At 50.8% G+C, this 21053-nt stretch overlaps 7 protein-coding genes across 7 annotated transcripts, besides 3 other annotated features; 2 read left to right on the top strand and 5 right to left on the bottom strand.

Moving 5' to 3' along the window:
• Positions 1-492: 492 nt before the first annotated feature.
• ACLA_024610 (uncharacterized protein) lies at positions 493-1940 on the top strand (the record flags this gene model as incomplete). The annotated part of the gene is made up of 3 exons (XM_001269170.1): positions 493-795; positions 865-1451; positions 1541-1940. 3 exons carry the CDS (start codon positions 493-495, stop codon positions 1938-1940), a joined length of 1290 nt encoding a protein of 429 aa, XP_001269171.1.
• Positions 1941-2597: 657 nt separating this feature from the next.
• On the bottom strand, positions 2598-4668 carry ACLA_024600 (beta-tubulin; the record flags this gene model as incomplete). The annotated part of the gene is made up of 9 exons (XM_001269169.1): positions 2598-2631; positions 2690-3049; positions 3108-3442; positions 3515-3970; positions 4030-4084; positions 4174-4215; positions 4338-4363; positions 4464-4487; positions 4657-4668. The coding sequence occupies 9 exons, from the start codon at positions 4666-4668 to the stop codon at positions 2598-2600; spliced, it is 1344 nt and encodes a 447-aa protein (XP_001269170.1).
• Positions 4611-4634: a microsatellite.
• Positions 4669-4857: 189 nt separating the features above from the next.
• Positions 4858-4884: a microsatellite.
• A 54-nt stretch (positions 4885-4938) lies between these two features.
• Positions 4939-4960: a microsatellite.
• A 533-nt stretch (positions 4961-5493) lies between these two features.
• ACLA_024590 (U2 snRNP complex subunit CUS2) lies at positions 5494-7249 on the bottom strand (the record flags this gene model as incomplete). The annotated part of the gene is made up of 6 exons (XM_001269168.1): positions 5494-5706; positions 5769-5924; positions 5982-6090; positions 6154-6551; positions 6650-6772; positions 7061-7249. 6 exons carry the CDS (start codon positions 7247-7249, stop codon positions 5494-5496), a joined length of 1188 nt encoding a protein of 395 aa, XP_001269169.1.
• A 717-nt stretch (positions 7250-7966) lies between these two features.
• On the bottom strand, positions 7967-9712 carry ACLA_024580 (ammonium permease MEP2; the record flags this gene model as incomplete). Its single annotated transcript, XM_001269167.1, has 6 exons — positions 7967-8095; positions 8154-8385; positions 8445-9119; positions 9186-9440; positions 9493-9557; positions 9626-9712. The coding sequence occupies 6 exons, from the start codon at positions 9710-9712 to the stop codon at positions 7967-7969; spliced, it is 1443 nt and encodes a 480-aa protein (XP_001269168.1).
• Positions 9713-13121: 3409 nt separating this feature from the next.
• Positions 13122-17286, top strand: sskB (putative MAP kinase kinase kinase SskB; the record flags this gene model as incomplete). The annotated part of the gene is made up of 2 exons (XM_001269166.1): positions 13122-14923; positions 14979-17286. 2 exons carry the CDS (start codon positions 13122-13124, stop codon positions 17284-17286), a joined length of 4110 nt encoding a protein of 1369 aa, XP_001269167.1.
• A 1080-nt stretch (positions 17287-18366) lies between these two features.
• ACLA_024560 (putative vesicle-mediated transport protein Vid24) lies at positions 18367-19544 on the bottom strand (the record flags this gene model as incomplete). Its single annotated transcript, XM_001269165.1, has 3 exons — positions 18367-18433; positions 18503-18860; positions 18920-19544. The coding sequence occupies 3 exons, from the start codon at positions 19542-19544 to the stop codon at positions 18367-18369; spliced, it is 1050 nt and encodes a 349-aa protein (XP_001269166.1).
• Positions 19545-20462: 918 nt separating this feature from the next.
• Positions 20463-21026, bottom strand: ACLA_024550 (Mago nashi domain protein; the record flags this gene model as incomplete). Its single annotated transcript, XM_001269164.1, has 5 exons — positions 20463-20559; positions 20614-20677; positions 20734-20829; positions 20894-20931; positions 20989-21026. 5 exons carry the CDS (start codon positions 21024-21026, stop codon positions 20463-20465), a joined length of 333 nt encoding a protein of 110 aa, XP_001269165.1.
• Positions 21027-21053: the final 27 nt, after the last annotated feature.

The following is a 21053-nucleotide window of genomic DNA, read 5'->3' as shown; positions in this document are numbered from 1 at the left end:
CTAGACCAAAACGAGCCATCGTGTCCGTTGTACTCCGTATGCCGTATGGTCTCTTCTTGTGAGCCCAAATTTGTCACTGTTGAACTGACCGAGGTGAGGGCGGGGGAAGAGATTAAAGAAGAGTGAGGTTGAAAGTCATCTGATATGCTGATGATCTGATTGATCTCAATTCCCTCCTCGCATTAAGAGTCTCACCTGCAGGTGCAACGCATCCCTGCGCTGAGATCAGTAACTAGTTACCTGCAGAGACATGGTTCTTCATCGAATCATTCATCTGCAGGAATCCGAATAATAATCGTCCAACTCATTTTTGACAACTCCTCGAGGATGTCTAGACTGTCTAGTCTACGACGGGGTCCACTCCTTTCGAGCAAACCGCTCCATCGAATCTCCTCGTGTATAATAACCAACAAAAGGAGGTCACAATAATTTATAACTTCCGGCACATTCCCAGTTTTTGTTCTATGAAGATTCAGCCTTCAGACTGAAACGATGGAGAATGAAACTCAGCTCCTCACGGGAGCATTGAAATATGGACCAGCGGCAATCCTTCCGACTGCCGGACTGCTTGGCCAGCTAGTCCCCTATATCGTCGCTGTCTCTGCAGCATACCCCATCCTGTGCTCTCTTCTCCGATTCCGTCGCATGCGATGGCTTCACCGAAAGTACGATTTCCCGACGCGCGAGTCCCTCGCCCGCATGACCGATGATGAAGCGTGGGAAATCCAGAAGGTCCTGTTGCAGCTGGAGTTTCCCTTCTTCTATATCAAGGCGCTGCAGTTCGCGCTCTTTCGAGTAAGCCATCTTTTTACCTCTGAGGTATTGCACTTGCTATTGAGTGTTTTTCACTAACCCTTTCGCCAGACATATGGCATCCCCTCCATATCCAAAGTCTTGACGGCCACAAGCCAGTTCTCCAACCCCGAGACCTCTTTCAAGCGCTACACCGACACCAGCGCCCTGGTCCAGGAGTTTATGGGCCACGCGCCTTCTTCGGAACGCGCCTGCACCGCGATCGCACGCACCCGCTACCTGCACCAGGGATACCGCGACTCGGGCAAGATCAAAGAGGACGACATGCTGTACACGCTAGGTCTCTTCGCCATCCAGCCCGTCCGGTTCATCGAAAAGTACGAGTGGCGCACGCTTACAGACATGGAGAAGTGCGCCATCGGCACGTTCTGGAAGAGTCTCGGTGACGGCCTGGGGATCAGCTATGAGAAGCTGCCGTCGAGCAAGATCGGGTTCCGCGACGGCCTCCACTGGCTGGAGGAGATCATGGTTTGGAGCGACGAGTACGAGGTCGAGTGCATGCTGCCGGATATCAAGAATCGGGAGACCGCCGACCAGACGACCCCGGTGCTGGTGTACATGATTCCGCGGCCACTGCAACACATCGGCCTGCAATTCGTCTCGTTCATGATGGATGATCGTCTGCGGGAAGCCATGCTGTAAGCCACCCTCCCCAAACCCACACTACACCCCCAAAGTCTCCGTCAAAAGGTCCAACAACCTCACTCACCAAAAAAAAAAATTACAGTTACGAAGCACCCCCACCATCCTACTCCACAGTCTTCGCCTCGCTCCTCTCCCTCCGCCGATTCGTCATGCGCTACTTGACCCTCCCCCGCCCCTACGCACTGCGCTACACCGCCTTCACCGAGCAGATGGACGAGCACAACCGCGTCTTCATCACCAAGTGGGACGCCGCCCCGTACTACGTCAAACCGACCTTCTGGAACCGCTGGGGTCCCACCGCCTGGCTGACCTGGGCCCTGGGCAAGCCGCTGCCCGGCGACATGGGCGACAAGTACTACCCGCAGGGCTACCACATCGCCGACGTGGGGCCCAAGTACTTCGAGGGCAAAGGCCAGAAGGCGATGGAGAAGACGATGGGGGAGTTGAAGGTCTCGCGCACAGGCAAGTGTCCGTTTCTCTGAGTTGGAGTTTTTGAGGTTGGATGGGGCTTGGGTTTTGTCCTCGCGTATGTGTGCTCGTGTGGTATAGATCTCGGACAGATCCAACAACCTAGTTCAGATCATATACGCCTCTATAACTGTATAGCCGCAATACCCTTTCTTTTCGACTACTCTTGGAATTCAGATAAGATCATTCATACCCTTTCCACTAAGACTCCATCTACGTAGTCCTTGATAGAAACCCATACAAACAAGAACTAGAGAAAGAGGAAACTGTTCCACATAGGAAACCTACCACGTTGCCTGGCCAGTTCGACGCTGACTTGGGGTCGGTGGACTAGGAACGTCCCTTGTCATGGGCCAGAAAGATACATTTCTTATTCGGATACTAGGTCAATGACCTTCTACAGTGCCGTGTTCTCTCTACCAAGTTTGTTTTGAAGCTGCTTCCGTCGGGAATATTTCGATCAATGCTTTTGAACTGCTATGTAAGTCCAAGTAGCCCGTGTCGGCCATAAGAAAGTAAGAACGGGAAGATTAAAAACGCTTGAACAATATATTCCAGTAGGACGGCAGCCTGGTAACAAGGCCAGAGTCAAAGAATGTAGACTTATGTAGCAGGGGTATTACTGTGAACAGGACTCAATTCACATCACTAACAGGCTAGAGTGAACCAATTTACTCCTCGCCCTCAAGGATCTCCTCCTCAGGACTGCGAAAACGGTCAGCAGATGTTTTTTATAAAGAAAGAATAAAAACGAAGAACTTACTACTCCTCCTCGCCCTCGGAGATGGAGGCATCCTGGTACTGCTGGTACTCGGAGACAAGATCGTTCATGTTGCTCTCAGCCTCAGTGAACTCCATCTCGTCCATACCCTCGCCAGTGTACCAATGCAAGAAAGCCTTGCGACGGAACATGGCAGTGAACTGATCACCGACACGCTTGAACAGCTCCTGGATGGAGGTGGAGTTACCGATGAAGGTGGAGGACATCTTGAGGCCACGGGGAGGGATGGAGCACAGAGCGGTCTGGATGTTGTTGGGAATCCACTCGACGAAGTAGGTCTGGTTCTTGGACTGGATGTTGCGCATCTGGTCCTCAACCTCCTTCATGGAGACCTTACCACGGCTGGAGAGAAGTTAGCGGCAAAAAACTTGACGTGCTGCCATAGGGAGGGAAAACATACAAGATGGCAGAGCAGGTGAGGTAACGTCCGTTGCGGAAGTCAGAAGCAGCCATCATGTTCTTGGGGTCGAACATCTGCTGGGTCAACTCGGGAACGGAGACGGCACGGAAGGAGTGGGCGCCACGGCTGGTCAGAGGAGCAAAGCCGACCATGAAAAAGTGCAGACGAGGGAAAGGAACCATGTTGACGGCCAGCTTGCGGAGATCAGAGTTGAGCTGACCAGGGAAACGCAGACAGGTGGTGACACCGGACATGACGGCGGAGACCAGGTGGTTGAGGTCACCGTACGAGGGGTTGGAGAGCTTGAGGGTACGCATGCAGATATCGTACAGAGCCTGAAGACCAGTCAGTTCCATCTCGGCTTTCATCCCAGAAACAGAGAACCCGGGTGTCCAGTTCGGTCATACCTCGTTATCGATACAGAAGGTCTCATCGGAATGCTCAACGAGCTGGTGGACGGAGAGAGTGGCGTTGTAGGGCTCAACAACGGTGTCGGAGACCTTGGGGGAGGGAACAACAGAGAAGGTGGCCATCATGCGGTCGGGGAACTCCTCACGGATCTTGGAGATCAGGAGGGTACCCATACCGGCACCGGTACCACCACCGAGGGAGTGGGTGATCTGGAAACCCTGGAGGCAGTCACAGCCTTCGGCCTCACGACGGACGACATCGATGACCTGGTCGACGAGCTCGGCACCCTCAGTGTAGTGACCCTTGGCCCAGTTGTTACCAGCACCAGACTGGCCGAAAACGAAGTTGTCGGGACGGAAAAGCTCGCCGAATGGACCAGCACGGACGGCGTCCATGGTACCGGGCTCGAGATCGACGAGGACGGCACGAGGAACATACTTGTCACCGTTGGCCTGGCAGGGAGTTAGGATCGTGAAGGTTTTGTCGAAGCATACGGAATCCCACCACGCACCTCGTTGAAGTAGACGTTCATACGCTCGAGCTGGAGATCGGAGGTGCCATTGTAGCTATCATTTCCATCAGATCCATGCTCAGTGTTGTAATCCTCCTCATATTTCCTTCCGCCATATCGATCGGAATAAAAGGTTGCACTTACTGGCCAGAGCCGTCAAGGCCGTGCTCACCAGAGATGGTCTGCCTATAAATCTGTCAGCCCATATCCACGAACTGGAACCACAACCCCCAGGCGAATTGCCAATTGAGATTGTATGGCTCTGAATCTTCCATCATCAACATCAACATCAATGCATTAATACATACCAGAAAGCAGCACCAATTTGGTTACCCTATCACCCAAGCATCTGTTTAGCCTCTTGCTGGACACTAAACGCCCCCAATCTCTGCTTCCCCATAGCCACTGCATATCCCGCGATGAGGTGTACTTACACACTGACCGGTCTGAAGGTGAACCTATAGAGACAAGAAAAGCAAAGAGCAAGTCAGCAAGACCACATTCCAAGAGAACGGGTGGGGTTTTTTTCCCATCAGGGAGGAGGCTCTTGAAGAAAAGACGCGTCTCCTGACGGGGAACCAGGGGGGAGGGGGGGGGGGGGGGGGAGTTAAATTGAACACAACATACGATTTCACGCATTGTGGAATGTGATTATTAGGGGTGATTTAGGTAGGAAGGGAGAGATGTAAAGAGATGAAAAGTGGAAGGTCGAAAGAGACGAGACTGATGGGAGGACTAGTCGAGGGAATAATGGAGAATAAGGATGGGCAGGGGGGGATTGGAGTGAAGGTGAGCGGTGAGAGGGATGAGGGAGAGAAGGCGTTGGTCTGTTGTGTTGTGTTGTGTTCTGTTGTGGGCTGTCTAGGTAGTCTAGCCTATTATTTCAGGCCACCCAGGAGGATCAACAAGTATTATTATTATTATTATTATTTACTCTTTTTTTTTTTACGATTTGTTTTGCGTGGTAAATAACCAGGGGGGCTATGGCCGTATGAGGCCTAGTGTTGTTTTTCTTCACGGGACGCCAATCAGCAATACTACTCCGTAATGCATAAATAGCATAATAGGTTGTTCCGCGCAGGAACGAACCACAGTTGGACTGGCCCCAGTGGGCAGGACAACAAACCGCGAACCAGAGAATGGAATAATGGGTGGTTAAAAGATCCTCTGTATGATCATCGATGCTGCTGGTCCATGATGGCAGTCAATCTAATGCGTGTCAACTGTCTTCAAGTCGAACAATGCGTGGTGGAGATCGTGTCTCGTGTACGGGAAGTTCTTCTAGTATTGATATTCTGCCAACTCATCCGACATAAGTGTACATTACCATCGCTATAATACACAATGCAATACGCTGGGCTTCGATGGCCTGACTCCAGCAATTCATCCTTTCCGAATAAACACTTTCGTGGTCTAGCCAGAAGCCTGAGAGGAATTGAAAGACAGGGCCTGCCCATGATGGCGTTATTTGGCACGGTTCTCCACGACATGGGAGCTTTCCAGCCAAGTCCCAAACTCATCCAATCGTTCATTCTCCTCATCATCTTCCGCATCCAGACCCCTCTCGGCCATATCCTCAAGAGCGGCTCGCTTTTCGTTGGTCTTTCGGAATTTCTCCTTCCCGTCTGAAACGTAGGCTTCAACGCGTGTGCCAGCGAAGAATCGACCGTCCATGACCTAGAGAACTTATTAGACAATTACTTTGAAGCAGTAGATAGAGGAGAAGCAATGAAACATACTCGGACACACTGTCGGGCAGCCTCAGGGTCGACAAATCGGACACTGGCCACTCCATCAGGTTCTTTGTCGTAGAGAACGACATTCGTAACTTCTCCGAGCTTAGAGCATTCATCTCGAATGTCTTGTTTGATATCAAGTATCGCTGCCGGGTCCTCCTGCAAATCGCCCAGTCTCAGCGCGGGCTTTTTCCTAACTCAGAGACGGTCACATACCTCGAGCTCCTCCAGAGTGAACATGTGCTTGAGTATAACGACCTTCTCAAACCTCGAGCTCGTATCCGGCAACATCGACGGGTCATCATCATCCCAATCCGCGAGTTTGCTAGTAGCCACCGGGCATCAGTCTCTATCCAGCAAGGATCGAGGGTCCTGTCCATCACCATACCTATTGAGTTTCTGTGTCCTCCGGATGATCTTCTTCTTATCCCTCATACTCGTCTTGGCCGGCGCCTCCTGTTGGCTCTTGAACGAGAAATCGGCAAGCTGGACCTTCATCGGCCCCTGCGGCCCCGCCACGCCTAACCGGAAGTCTGAGTCGTCCAACATCTGTATCGCCAGGTTGACCGACTCCGGCCGGAAGTACACGACCAGCGCCTCGCCCTTGAACTTGCCGTCTTCATCCATGTACATCTTTATCCGGGGCCGGCCGCTGTCGATCTCCTCGGCAATCACACCACACTTGGAAAACACGTCCCGGATCTCCTCGAACTCAGCATCCAGCGGAATCGACGTTACATACACGGCGGTGTTGACACGCTGTTTCTTTGGCTTCTGCGAATTATTCTGCCCAACACAACCCCGCCAGAATAGATCAGCCACCGCGGTCACTCATATAAAGGGGACAGAGCAGAAACAAAACAGACGACTGGCGCTACACTCACCTCATCTGCACCGCCCTGTTGCTTCCGCTTCTTCCTCAACTGCTGCGCAGTGAGCTGCTCCGTCTCGTCCACGCCCTGGATCTTATACGCTTCTTGCTGTTGTTGGAGCAAGTCATCATCGACCTGGAAGATACCCAAACGGCGCGCAAGGACCGCGCCACATATTCAATCAGTTTCACGAACCGACCAAGATCCATGCAGGTTCAAAACGTGCAATGGAGCCGAGTATTTACAATTGACGTCGCGGGTGACACTCCGCGATCGTATAGAAAATGGATAGACAGGGACAGAGAAAAATCCAAAGGAACCAAGTGAGGGGGGGAGGAAGAAAAAAAAAAAAAAAAAGGACAGAGTTCAACATCCGCAAGCTAGCAAGGGAATCGAACAGCTGGAGAGAAAGTGCGCACACACCGTTGGGATCCAACGTTTTAACACCGAGTCGTACACATATTCCTGGCCGTCCTCAGTCTCCAGGATGAATTTGTTGTCCAGCTTCGAGAAGGAGATTCGGGGGTCGCTGTCGAATTCGGCTGGGTCTTGCGGGAAGCTGGTGAACGGTGTAGGTACAGGCGTGTTGTCGCTGGGGCTTTGGGATGCCATTCTGTACAGGATGGGGCAGATAAGCCCAGGCTACCGATGACAAACTAGCGCTGTAGTAATGCGATGTATAGGCCGATACCCTTGTGTTGTGAATTGGAATTGGAACTGGGCTTCACTAGATTGCGGGGCGAGATGAAGCTCCAAGCTGGACGGGAGACTTCCAGTTGCCTGTGACGAACTGGCAACGGACGGAAGCTCCAGCCACGCGCGGCTTGTCATTGGCCAAGGAGTGATATCTAGGATATCGACTTGCAAGTTGCAACTACGCCCAAAGTTTTAACACTTGCATCTGGCATGAACACAGACACATTTTATTGTTCTGTTTTTGAGTCAATCCTAAGATACCTAACCTCATTGCAGGTGATTCAAGTACTACGTTGAACTGCTCAACCAGGAAAATAGAGACAATCGACACAAGCTATCTATCTACTCCTCTAAAACAATAAGGAAGGCAAATTCGAGGAGAAAGTACTCATATTTCGAGGTCTATTATTGACAATTCAACGTCTATTAACAGGCGTGTGTATATCCTCGCGATGCGATTCAGGCCAAGACGGACGGCCGGAATAACCAATTGATTTATATGACGAAATTGAAACAAATGAAACATGGAATATGTACAACCATATTACGTGCAGACTCATACTCGGCCGCTGAACACAACAATTATTAATATCAAGGGGTATCAAATCTCATAGCAGGAACTCGGAAAAGGCTTCAAGCCTTTGTCTCAATGGTGCCAGGCTGACCCTCGGTGGGAGTGGCTGTACGCTTGGAGGCGCTGTCAACGCCATCAGTGCCCTCAACACCAGTGAGCACATCGCGAGTAATCTCGACATAGTCATACTGTCAAATAGGTTAGTTTAACTGATCCAGAAGGAGATGGAAGAGCAGGAGGACATACAGCAAACTCGCCGATCTCAGCGTCATCAATACCCAGGATCTCATCCTCCTCGGCAGCGCGCAGGCTGAGTCCGGGGACCAAGTTGATCAGGAAGAGAATGAGGCAGGTACCAAAGAAAGAGTAGGCAAAGCCAGTGACGGAGTCGGCCAGCTGGTAACCGAGCTGGATCCAGTTGTGGTTGAGCCAGCCTCCGGGAATCTCAGAGAAGCCGTCGAGGTGCGCAATGTAATCACTATTGATGCGCACATTAGCCACTTTGAATTGTCTGCACATCGAACCAAGGAAACTCACGCAGCAAAGAACGCAGTCAAAATGTTGCCGACCATTCCACCAATGCCATGGACGGCGAAGATATCCAGGGCATCGTCAACTTTGAGCCAGTACTTGAGCTTGGTGGCATAGTTGCAGGAAACGGCACCGACAACGCCGAAGATGAAGGAAGCCCATGGGGGAACGAAGCCTGATCCAGGAGTGATGGCGACGAGGCCGGCGATGACACCGGAGCAGAAGCCCACTGTCGACCACTTTCTCTCCAGGCGGTAATCCAGAATACACCAGGTGACACCACCAACAGCGGCAGCAATGTTGGTCACAACAGCCGCCATCACCGCGCGCAGGTTAGCGCTCAAGGCTGAGCCGGCGTTGAATCCGAACCAGCCCACCCAGAGGAACACGGTACCGATGACGACGTGGGTGACATTGTGGGGACGGTAGTTGAGCTCATGGGTGCCGTGTCCGCGACGCTTTCCGAGCATCAACGAGTAGGCCAAGGCCGCAGAGCCAGAGGCAATGTGCACAGGTGTGCCACCTGCGAAATCCAAGCCACCCAGCTGGAAGACCCAACCCGACGAATTCCAGGTCCAGCAAGCAATGGGATCATAGATGATCGTCGACCAGATGAAGGAGAATACCATGCAAGGAAGCATGCGACCACGCTCGGCGACAGCACCGACGGCGAGCGCTACACTGTTGATTCATCAGTTTGTTGTTCCTCATGTATCTGCCTTGATGGTTTCTTCGACTGAGACTCACGTAATGCAAGCGAACATTCCCTGGAAGATGGCGAAGAGCAGATCTGGCACCTTGCTGCTGCCGACCGAAGGGGCAGCCAAAACACCCTTGAAACCGAAGTTCTCAAGATCACCGATATACTTTCCGGCAGTATGGGAGAAGGCCAGCGAGTAACCCCAGAAGAACCATTGGAATGATACCACGCCAACCGACATTATCGAGAGCCAGATGAGGGAGAGGGCGGACTTCCGACGAGCGAGGCCAGAGTAGAAGAAGCTACCGGAGTCATTAGCAAGTTGTATCAGGTCGGGGATATGAACCATCATACCCAACACCGGGAATCATCAGCAGGACCAATGCGGTCGAAGTGATCACCCACGCAATGTCACCGGACTGGAGCAGAGGTTAGCCATCTCCTCTTGCGACTGACACGATATACTCTAGCATCAAGGCCCACGAACACTATAGTATATGTTGAGATCCTCCGTCAAGGAGTCTCCGCCGGTCCCTGTCGCCGAGCCATTATAGGCCACTGGATATGTCGACATTGTGCAATTTTCCTCGCAGAACACCGGAAAGGAAGAGACGATATGGATTTGGATTACGGTTGCTGCAGGTCACCACCTGAGACCCTTTGTGTCGTTGGATGGATCAGTGATGGACGAGTCGAGTCTCAATAAGCAACGTGACGGGTATTGAGGGTGAGTGAGAATAGGGGAGAGAGGGGAAGAAATGCAGGGAAGTTGATGTCTGATAAAGGAGAAAAGGACACAGGGAAGGCAGAGGGTCCTAGGGTCATAAATATGCGAACGCGACATAAGTCAGGGACGCCATGAGCGCGGGAGCCATGGCCATCGTTCATGGAGTCAACCACAAAGGCTCCACTATCGGGTGTTTAGAGGCATGACCACAGCCATGGCTCCTTCGGATATCTTGATAGCGTGCAAATCTACTTCAGGATTGTGATAGATATCGGGTGAGAATCCAGCCAAGCCTTGCCAAAGTCAGTGTGCTAGATGGGAGGATAAGGATGTGGCTGATTAGTTCTCGCTTACCATGAATAATTCTGATGACTGGAATCATGCTATCCAGATCTCTACGTCTCTAGCGGCTGGTAGTCTAGGTAGTCGCGGGTCTATCTCGTGGTTCAGGCAATATAGATAGCCATGCGGATGGATTATCTAGTTGGCTCAGCTTTGGGGGGAAGGGGAGGGGGGCTTAGTGAGAAGCCAGCGAGACAGTGAGACGGACGATAGGAGTTCCGGAAAGCAGATTAGACAAACCCCAGTTTACATTATGATTGACAAACTGTTTCAAGAATTAAAATTATCTGCCATGATCGAGGATTATCTACATAGGTAGGATTAGTAGTTACCTACAGCCCAGCTCGGATACTTTGAGTGGTTGTAGATATGGCCCTGCTTTGGGCCAATCAGCGATCTCCCGGTCTGATAGTATCTTCCTTTTTGATAGGTACCTACCTAGTAGCGGGTATCTTCTTCTTTACTAGGATTGTAGATGGTGATAATCGCAAGTCCTCTGGAGAAGCAACGATATACATATAAAGGATAACTACTGCCTAGTGCCTACATGATAACTTTACATATTCTTTGTTTGAGCTTAAGACTTTTTCGACCTTCAGTTGGACTATATCTATACCAACGGGTGGTAATCGATCTTCTCTCCCTACTAGCAACATTACTCTTCCATGACTCGGGTTGATTAGGAAAGACGAACCGCTGGTACCGCAGTGGGATTGGTGGCTTTCCCTAGCACCATTGAATCCAGCGACCTCGTATTGCTTTGTTGGAATTCGAAATGATTGAGAATCCGCGAGTTTTGATGAAAGAGCTTTGATGGAGCGCTTATCAGGCTGTTATCTTGAGTTTTATGAGACCAACCAATCAGCAGTCACTTTTCGCTTCCTTATCTGGTCCCTCTGGATGGTCTGTCTGAATGCTGGGAGCTGCTGCACTTTACCTATGCTGTCATCTGATACATCTGTTGTTCGTTGTTCGTTGACGAGGTATGGATCAGGTCGAGAGTGCTCCGGGGGGTAGAGCGGAAGAAAGTAATCAATGCGACTATGTCAGTTTGTAGACCGAAGTCGTTGGTACCAAAGCTAGCCACTGCATACCTACTACTAGATCTCTGACAATTGCCATAGAGTCATCCAGAAGTTTTGGAAACTGGAAATAGGTACGAGGCTAGGTATCTCGCTCAGTTCAGAGTTCAGCATCGATCATGATTCAGACTGTTTTCATGCAAGGTCCCAGGCTCAAAAAGAGGTGGACGAAGGAGTCATGGAAAGTGAGAGAAGATAAGCATCATTGGCCCCATTGGCCAGTTACCATGGCTGAGATTCGGCATCCCGATTCTTCGGATTAGAGGCTTGGCTTGACCTTGGAGATATCACTTCGCTCTCTAACTACTACTGTCTAGGTATCTACTGCATGTGTTCTGGATAGTAGTAGTGACAGGCATACTTGATGTGATTGAAAGACGGGTGTTGGATGACTTCTTCAGGATCTCGATTCCGCACAATAATCATCATCCTTTGAGGTCGATGATTCTTCCAGGCTGAGCTGTTCAAGACCAGAGTGTCCATCGAAGAAGCATCGTCCGTCCCCATATGTTATTTCCTGTGGTACCCCCTGACCTGCGCATGTCACTATTGTCGGGCTGCATATTCTGCCCCATAAGAAACAAGTCATTCATTTGATATAATGATGCTACGTACAGTACCTAAGTATAAGTACAATTTGATTCAAATTGCGTGATAGCAGATCTGCACTCTTTCTCATGAAGTAGTAAGTACTCTCACCACGGAATGACTGTTTTCATAGCTATCATATGACTCATATCTCCATCCTCATCATCAAGGTCATCGAATCCCCCGCAAATTCCCATAGTTACACTGCTCCATACTGCATAGGCTACTAAGGCCCCCGGCTCTATTCTGGAGATCTGGGAATCAGATCATCAATGATCAATCACGCCAAAGTGGGCTTGTTGATCCGCATGGTGCATGCTTTTTTAAGCCTCCTACTTGAGCTCAGCTAGTCCCACTGATCAGCATTATTCTCACTAGTTCCATAATTCATCCTCATTTGTATAATTGTATCATATGTGAAAGTCAAAAGTACAGATGGCAGGTAATGATAATTCTATCCTTATACTCTGTACAGTTAACACAACAATACCTACCTAATAGTATAAAGACCAATGCATCGCATCATGCATTGATGACTATTAATCTCTCAGGAGCTGGTGCATAATGCACAAATCCTGTTTCTTGGTGGTGACTAATCAATTCTTAGGGAGGGTAAACTGGGAATACAGGAAGCTTTCAAGTTTTTGCCATGGGCTTTTTCTTGCACACTTGACGACTACTAGATACCACTACTGCCTTGCCATGCCTAGGTACCTGCCTGAGTCCTGAGCAATGGGAAGTGAAAACTTTGGTTGTGACTGGCTGCAAAACTGCATTGAGGGACCTCCGAAATCCGAGATTAAGCCATAATCCTCAATTCTCGGTCGAAGCGCCACAAATGGAAGATTCGACCTTAACCGATGTCCGATTGACTTTCACAGGGCAAGAGAATAATGGAATCCTCACAAGCATACATAGTTGACAGCAGTTGCTTTGGATGCATTTCTAGCCAGGCCGAGGAGGCAAAAGAAGAGAAAATCTCAAGTGTAGCCTAAACTGCAAGTGTAATAGTTCTAGTAGTAGTGGAGTATCTACTGGCCTGAGGCAGGCGAAACCCCCGGAATGCACCGCCACAGACTTGCCTGAAGCAGTAACGCAGGCACCTAGGTAGTAGGCTAGTACCAGTCATTGAGCAGCCGCCAAAACAGCCAGCGGCCAACGGCCAACAGAACGGAAAGCCCAACAGCAGCCACCCAAGCCAGCTTGCGACCCCCTCCCCCCAAAACCTGCCTCGGCCATGCAACATGGAGTCGCCTCAGGACCGTGAGTTTAGTGTCATGGAGCATCCTGATATTCCCAACCATGACTCCGATAGCTCAGGGTCTTCCGACGACCTCCTACAACAGCCATATGCCATAAGGGCCAGTTCTGCCTTCCCAGAGACGTTCGATCCAGCTCCAATGCCCACGATCGCGTCCTCTCCTCCCCCGTCCCATGCTTCCGGACTTCCCGCCTGGGCCAGTACCCCAGGCTCGCGTCCGCGTGGCTCCAGCGTCGGTGCTGCTGCGGCCCTCGACAAAGTCCCGCCTGTCGATGCCCTTCCTCTGACCGATCGAGAGTTGAGGCCGCAACGTCCGTCGGGTCCCGCAAGAACTCCGTCCAACACCTATGCTCCCCAGCGCCGACCACCGCAATATATCAGCCTCCAGAACGACCGTCAGCGGTCCTCGTCGACGAGGCGAAATACCCGACGGGACCCCAATGCCCAGTATCGGGCCCAGGAAAAGGCCTACGTTCAGCGGATTCGGGCTAATCCGCAGGCCTGGTACAACCATTTCGACGATGCTCAGGCTATGGGAATGACGCCGGGGGACTCGGACCTAGAGGAACCTTCGCCATCGTCCGAGGCGCCGTTCGAAGATGACGCGTATGATCCGGATATCCAACTATTTCTCCCCGATGATAATCAACCTACCCTCGATGAACTCAAAAACCCTAAGAATCAAGAAAGGTTGGAGTGGCATTCCATGCTGGCGTCTGTCCTGCGAGGAGATGTCGTCAAACAGGAAAAGCAGAGACTTCTTGGCTCCGCGGATACGAAGCGATCCGCCGCACAGAACAACGCAATTTGGTTAGGGGTTCGAGCTAGAACATGTGGCCGGAGTGTCGCTCTACAACGGAAGCTGATCGAGGAAGGGAGAGCTGCCCTTGGACCCATCGTCGAAGATATCATCAACTTCAAGATCAAAGGTGAGACCGAGATCGGAAAGTCTCCCATTAAGCAGGTCGAGGACATCGTCCAGAAGATTGAATGGTGTGAAATGCTGTACTCGACGCACAAAGAATTGGAGGCCGCAAATCCCCGTGTAGCTTCGGAAGAGTTCTGCTCTAGTCGTGAAGCCATCTTCTCCTGGCACAACACCATTGCCCTCATAAACACCGAACTCGCCATCTTGCAGAAGTGGGTAGGTAACGATGAGCTTGATTTTAACAAAACCAAAGTCAAGTCGGTCACCAGCGATCTCTCGGACGACACGTCTTTCCTCGACCGCATCATGAAGGAAGACGGTCTCAAGACCCTCCAAGGGGACCACAACATGCTCAACGGCATTGGCGAAGTGATCAAGAAAGCGAAGACAACGTTAATCGAGAATGCAAATTCCTTTGCACAACGCCACCTGCCGCCGTATATCGAAGAGCTCCTTACCCTGATCAACTTCCCCTCGCGTCTGATCCAGGAAATTATCCGTGTTCGTTTGTCTTACGCTAAGAACATGAAGGACCCTGCCCAGCAATCTCCTATTCTTGTCGATCAGATGATCTCCCAGTTCCAGATCTTGATGAAAGTCTCGGTGGATATCAAACAGCGCTACTTAGACATCTCGAAACCTGAGCCGGGCTGGGATTTACCACCTTGCATTGACGAGAACTTCGACGCTGTGGTGTTGGATGCGTTGAAGTATTATTTCCGCCTCCTCAATTGGAAACTGAATGTGAACAAGAACACTTTCAAGGAGGCCGAAATTCTCGAACAAGACTGGGAATTCTCAAATGATATCGGTCGTCAACTGGAAGGTGGAGATATCGAGGTTGCCGAACAGTTCAGGTACATATCCTACTTCGAGAGGTTTAACGTACGTAAGCTAATCATATAACTACAGTGCCCTGACAGCAAAGTCACTTCAGCGTCTGATGATACACTTTGAACGGGAGTTGACAACACGTCCCAACGAGGATCCAATCGACATGGACAAAAGATACAAAAGCGTTCTTGATTCAACCCGAATCCGACAGCGCAAGCTCTACCGTTTCTCCCGCTTCCTGCGTCAACTGTTCGAAAACGCCACTGAATATAATATTTCTGCCGACATCGCGTTCGACTTCTTTGAAGCGCTTCTCATTTCGGACCATTTCCTTGTCAGGTCTCACGCCTCCGTTGGCCAGAAAGGCGTCTATCTTTTCGCGCATTTTGCGCTCTGGAACCGACCCACCGATATTCAAGCCATTCTCGCAACCTCGTTCCGTGAAGAAGATGCACCAAAAGATCCAACACACACCCCTTATGTCCTGGTCGTTCGTCCAGAGAAGCCTCTTTCCTGGGCCGGAAAGGAGATGCAGGTTGATTTCCTTGAGCAACCCACAGATGTTCGGCTTGGAAAACTTCGTCTTGTAGTTGAGGGGACGCAGCAACGGCTCGCGAGTGCTCGGCATGAGTTAGTACAGTTGACCGGGATCCAGCTGGACATGGCGATTGAACAACGTGCCAACTTGGGACGAGTCAACGTGGAGCTGAACAAGATTAAGAAGATATCGTTCAAGCTCTCCATGACTATCATGGATAGCGTGGCGATCATCAGAGACCAGTTGAGATCAAGGGGCATAGAGAACACGGAGCTCATCCAAGCGTGTTATGCTTTTGCGACAGAATTCGGCAAGCGTTCCTCGAACTATGTGGACCCCAACAGGCGCGCTATGAATAGTGCAAGACTCGTGGAGCTATCATTGGAATGGGTCTCGTTCATCTGCGACGATTGCGATGCCGCTGATCGAAAGACATTCAAATGGGCTGTAGCTGCACTTGAATTTGCAATGGCCATCACTTCTAGCAGGCACCTTCTCTCGATGGATGATTCCCAGTTCGGCCAGTTGAGGTCTAAAGTGGCCGGGTGCATGTCGCTGCTAATCTCCCATTTTGACATCATGGGTGCTCGTTCCTCGCTCGCGGCGCAAGCCGAGAAGCAGCGCATGGAAGAACGCGCGGGATCCCGAAAGATTGGCGCTGGACGGATTCTGACTGATGGCGAAGCCACAAAGCTTGTGCGGGAGCAGCGTTTGGCTCGCTTGCATGACATTGAAGATAAACGGGTAGAGGAAGACGCGAAGCGACAGGCGCTGGGAAGAGTGCTGGAAGGATCGAACGAGGCTGACCGGTCCCTCGCAGTGCTGTCGTCCTCGGCGACTAATGTCACGCTTAGGTGGCAGCAAGGCCAGTACATTGGTGGAGGTACTTTTGGCTCCGTTTATGCCGCTATTAATCTGGACAGCAACTATCTCATGGCCGTCAAGGAAATTCGTCTCCAAGATCCTCAACTCATCCCGAAGATTGCTCAGCAGATCCGTGATGAAATGGGGGTATTGGAGGTCTTGGATCATCCTAACATCGTTTCCTATCACGGCATTGAAGTGCATCGGGACAAAGTCTACATCTTCATGGAATACTGTTCCGGTGGATCTCTCGCTAGTCTGCTTGAACATGGTCGTGTGGAAGACGAGACAGTCATCATGGTCTATGCTCTCCAGCTGCTGGAAGGATTGGCGTACCTGCACCAGGCTGGCATTGTCCACCGGGACATCAAGCCCGAAAATATTCTCCTTGACCATAATGGCATCATCAAGTATGTCGATTTCGGCGCGGCCAAGATTATCGCACGCCAGGGCAAGACTGTGGTCCCAATGGATACATACCCTGGAACCGGTCACAAGGACGCTCTTGTTCCCAAGGACTCGCAGATGGCCCACCAGCGCGGCAAGAACCAGAAAACCATGACCGGCACCCCGATGTACATGTCCCCCGAAGTGATTCGCGGCGACACCTCGAGGCTGGTGCACCGCCAGGGAGCCGTCGACATCTGGTCCCTGGGCTGTGTCATCCTTGAGATGGCCACGGGCCGTCGACCATGGTCCACCCTCGACAACGAGTGGGCGATCATGTACAATATCGCCCAGGGCAACCAGCCCCAGCTCCCTTCGCGCGACCAGCTCAGCGACCTCGGTATCGACTTCCTGCGCCGCTGCTTCGAATGCGACCCGATGAAGAGACCCACCGCCGCGGAACTGCTGCAGCACGAATGGATCGTCTCCATCCGCCAGCAGGTTGTCGTCGAGCCCGCCACGCCCAGCAGCGACGCCAGCAGCTCCAGCATAAGCAGCTCCAACTCGTGCAGCCGCCAGAACTCCACCTACATGTAACACACGAGGCTCTAAGGCCCAACCTTATCCGATTCGAATCATTCTTCCGGCTCCCCTGTTTCTCTTCTGACTTTCGCACACTGGACAACCCTTCATATCTTCCTTTTCTTTCTTTCTGCCCCGCATTCTACTCCCTTGCCGAGTCCCTAAAATTGCCCGTGATACCCCTGCCCCTGCTTCATTTCCTTAGCCGGATATTTTTTTCCCTTGTGGATCGATCTTGTATATTCCAATTTTTCTTTTTCTTTTCTTTCTGGTGGGAGTCATTCGCCGGCGCTGTGGTATACGGCCGGGGAATTACTGTAAACAGTACTCAAATACACGATAGAGCTGTTCTGCATATACTTTTTCTTCTGGATCGAGCATGTTGATTGCATATAAATGGAGTATTTTCTTTTTTTCTTTTTTTTTAAAAAAAATTGAGAGATATCACTTGTTTAAGCCTACGAGTACGAGTACGCCACGCAGGCTGGACTACCATTGCTACTTCAGGAATGCGATGAGTGTGTAAGTCACTGTTGGTAGGTGGCTTTTGATAGCTATCAAAAGACATCGGCTGGGTTCATGCGGCGCCTCATGAGGCTGGAGATTAAAGAAAAGAAAAAAATAATGAAAGGAAAAAGGAAGAAACACCAGACAGATGTCAGAGATTGATCACAGGCTGGTGCTGCTCGTTCGAGACTAGACCATGATAAATCGAAGCGGCGGGGGGCGAGGCGTGAACAGAAGAACGCGGCAACCAGTGGATAGAGAGGTACGGGAAAGGCAAAAAAGACCATATGAACCAACGTACGCCAAATTTGGAGGTCATCATGAGAGAGATTCGAGGAGAAAGTAATGGTAGGGAAGTAATGAATGAGATGGATATGGAAGTGAGAGACCGTTAAGGGGTGGAGAGCGAAACATCATCGTGACCAGCGAAGACCAGAAATGAGTATAAATAATGACAATGGGAAAGAAGAGAAGGAGAAAATCCGATGGCCGAAATAGAAACGCGGTTAATCCAGGGACCCAGTCCGAGCAGTCTGCAAGCGTCACAACAGAACAGACCAACGCAAGGGCTGGCGGGTATCAAGAGAATCAGCGGAATTCCATTGCTGGGGTGCAGCCGTGGTCTTCGACGTGTTTAAGTTCCAGCTGCTGGTACCTGTGATTGATTGGGAATATGTCAGTATTATAACTAGAGATGACCGGCGAATCTGTGACAAAGACCTACTTTTCGCTCTTTGCATGAAAGTAGATGCCAGTCACGCTTCCTTCGATCTGGTTGAAGCAGATGTAGTAAAACCCTTCAAAACTTGCGCCTGAAATCGTCCGCACGCGGTGATCAGGAACGAGAAAATACTCCTTCCATCGCATGAATATATGTTCACGCTCTGCAAAGTTCCAGTAGGTGAAATCGGGCTTCTTCGCCTGTTTGGCGAGGGGCCGCCAGGCAGGGAATCTCGCCCAATGGTGCATATCGGTCTTCTCCGTTGCACCCCATGCTTCATTTCTGGTCTTGAATGTGTGCTTGGTTCCGATGATTTCTCCTTCAAAGAATGTCGTCAAGGTAGGATGATCTTCTGTGAGGCCTGCGGAATAAGAGTGAGTCAGCTACAATTTGAGGCCTGTAGTCTGGATCTCCACGGACCTTGTATGCGGAGATAACCGCAAAGATACGACTCTGCCATGTCTACATGTTTGATCTCCACATCGACGTTGTACACTTGGCGGTCCGACTGTTGTGTACCGGTGAATTTGCTCCCCGGGCGAAGGAAAGAAGAGGTGTAATTAGGAAGAAGCTTTAACCGGTCAGTGAGAAAAGAAGTGCAGCGTATCATTCGGATTTCACGAACCCGAATATTAGAAAATTCATAACTTAGAAGGGAGGCCGTCGATGGCGATGGGACTGTAGATGATGGTTTCGCCAAGCACGCTCGTTGGCCGGTAGGGCTCAATCTTCCCATCGCAGGTCCATCATTGGATCTCGTCATGTCCTTGATTGGAGCGCTTGGAGTCGTCCCTTCCGCTGGGGCATCTGTATCCGACTGGGTAACAGATTCGTCTGATCGAGCCGTCAAGAGGGATTGCGCTGAGGGCATTGCGGGCGACAAGGCATTGTCAGGGACATCGCTCTCTGTAGCAGTGGACAGCTCAGAGGAATCTCTCCAGGAAGGCAATCTGTCGACTTCAGGGGGACAGGTCGCGTGAGAGGAGATGTCCGGAGCGATCGAAGCAGCAATCAGAGGAGATGTGTTGTCACTCGGTGTCGGCATTGAGGCTAATCAAGGACGGGATGACATCGGATCTAATCAGGTTGCAGGGCCCACACACTGGGGGCTGTATGCGAAAACGATAAGAACTGAAGAAAAGGAGGAACTAGGCACACAACAACTACGGGAGCAGTAACAAGTCGAAATAGAAGGGAAGGAATGCAGTATTACTGAAGTGTCGATGGGAAAGGCTACCTGAAGGCGTAGAGCCAGAAGAGAGTCTGAGCGGGAGGAAGACGCACTGCCCGAAAGGGATAGTCTGATCATGCGGGCGCGGGGGAGGCGAATTGGCGCCTGAGGCAGAAATTCTGGCCAGGTCCTTTCGGGACGCGATGCCATGCGCTCACATTGGCCCGGGAGACACATATAGTTGAGAATAGTGATTTCGTTGGTTTTATTGAGTAGGTACTGATCAGTAGCTTTGGGTATTTCTATCACACTTTGTCTCAGTGGAGTTAGATAGGGTGCAGAGGAACGTGTTGGGTATTTCTCTTCTAAATATCTCTTCTACATAAGACTTCCGCAGTGTGGTGTACGGACTGCGTCATTGCATTCAACAATCTCTTGAAATCATCACAAAAGCACTAAGAACGCCAATTATTGCCTTAAGAACTAGATTCCCTTGCCAGCTTTTCATGTCGTCATTTAGATAGGCTTGATCTGCAGAGAAAAGGTAAGAATGGTTAGGCGAAACCTCGGTAACAAAGAGTCCTCGGAAATTACCTTGAAATGCAGAGAAATAAGAGAGAAGATGAGGGCCTTCAGGTCCTGAACGAGGTAGTAGAACACTCGAAGACCTTCAGGGTCCGCGGATTCCGTCACATCTACTAACGAACCGATTTTCGCGGTCTGCGCAGCTCAGAGAATTAGCACTTGCTCCGTGTCTTGTGCTTTTGCCAGAAGTCGGCAGCGCGGAGGCATTCAGCGCACCTCAAAGGAGATATGTTCGTTTCCGAGTCTGATCTCAAGTTCCTGCCGTCCGTCCTTATTCTTCTGTGGCCATTTCGAGTCGTCCTCCCTACATCGCATTAGCACCGGGAGCAGCTCCTAGTATGTCCTACGAATCACATACTTCATGATCTCACTCTCTTTGATGATACGCTTGACTTCCTGCATCATCGCCGAGCTCACGCACACTATTCATCCCGTCAGTCAGATGAAGATATCCCGAGGCCTATATCATAGTACTCACTTTCTTTGCGAATGAGGGAGTCATTTCGATAGTTGGAATTGTTCGCATACCGGACAGCAGCGCTACGGCCATCGCCAAGGGTGCGGAAATCGAATTCTATTAGCTGTCAGTATTTGCGAGCAGCGGAAAAGAAGAAAAAGACTTCGCGGCGCAGACTTACCTAGAAACTCATGTCCGAACCGCCCAGAGTGACCTGAGCTGCGGGGCTGTCAGCAGCTGAGGAAACCTGGGCTATATAGCAACATAATGCCTTACTAGTAGCGAAGATAGAAGGGTTCATTCTGGTTAGACATCTTTGGCGTCGTTCGAGAGAAAACTCG

This window comes from Aspergillus clavatus, genomic scaffold (assembly GCF_000002715.2).
Source record: "Aspergillus clavatus NRRL 1 1099423829805 genomic scaffold, whole genome shotgun sequence".
In the NCBI taxonomy this organism is placed as follows: Eukaryota; Fungi; Ascomycota; class Eurotiomycetes; order Eurotiales; family Aspergillaceae; genus Aspergillus; species Aspergillus clavatus.
The sequence above is the reverse complement of the archived record's forward strand: the minus strand, read 5'-3'. Positions and strand labels throughout refer to the sequence as shown.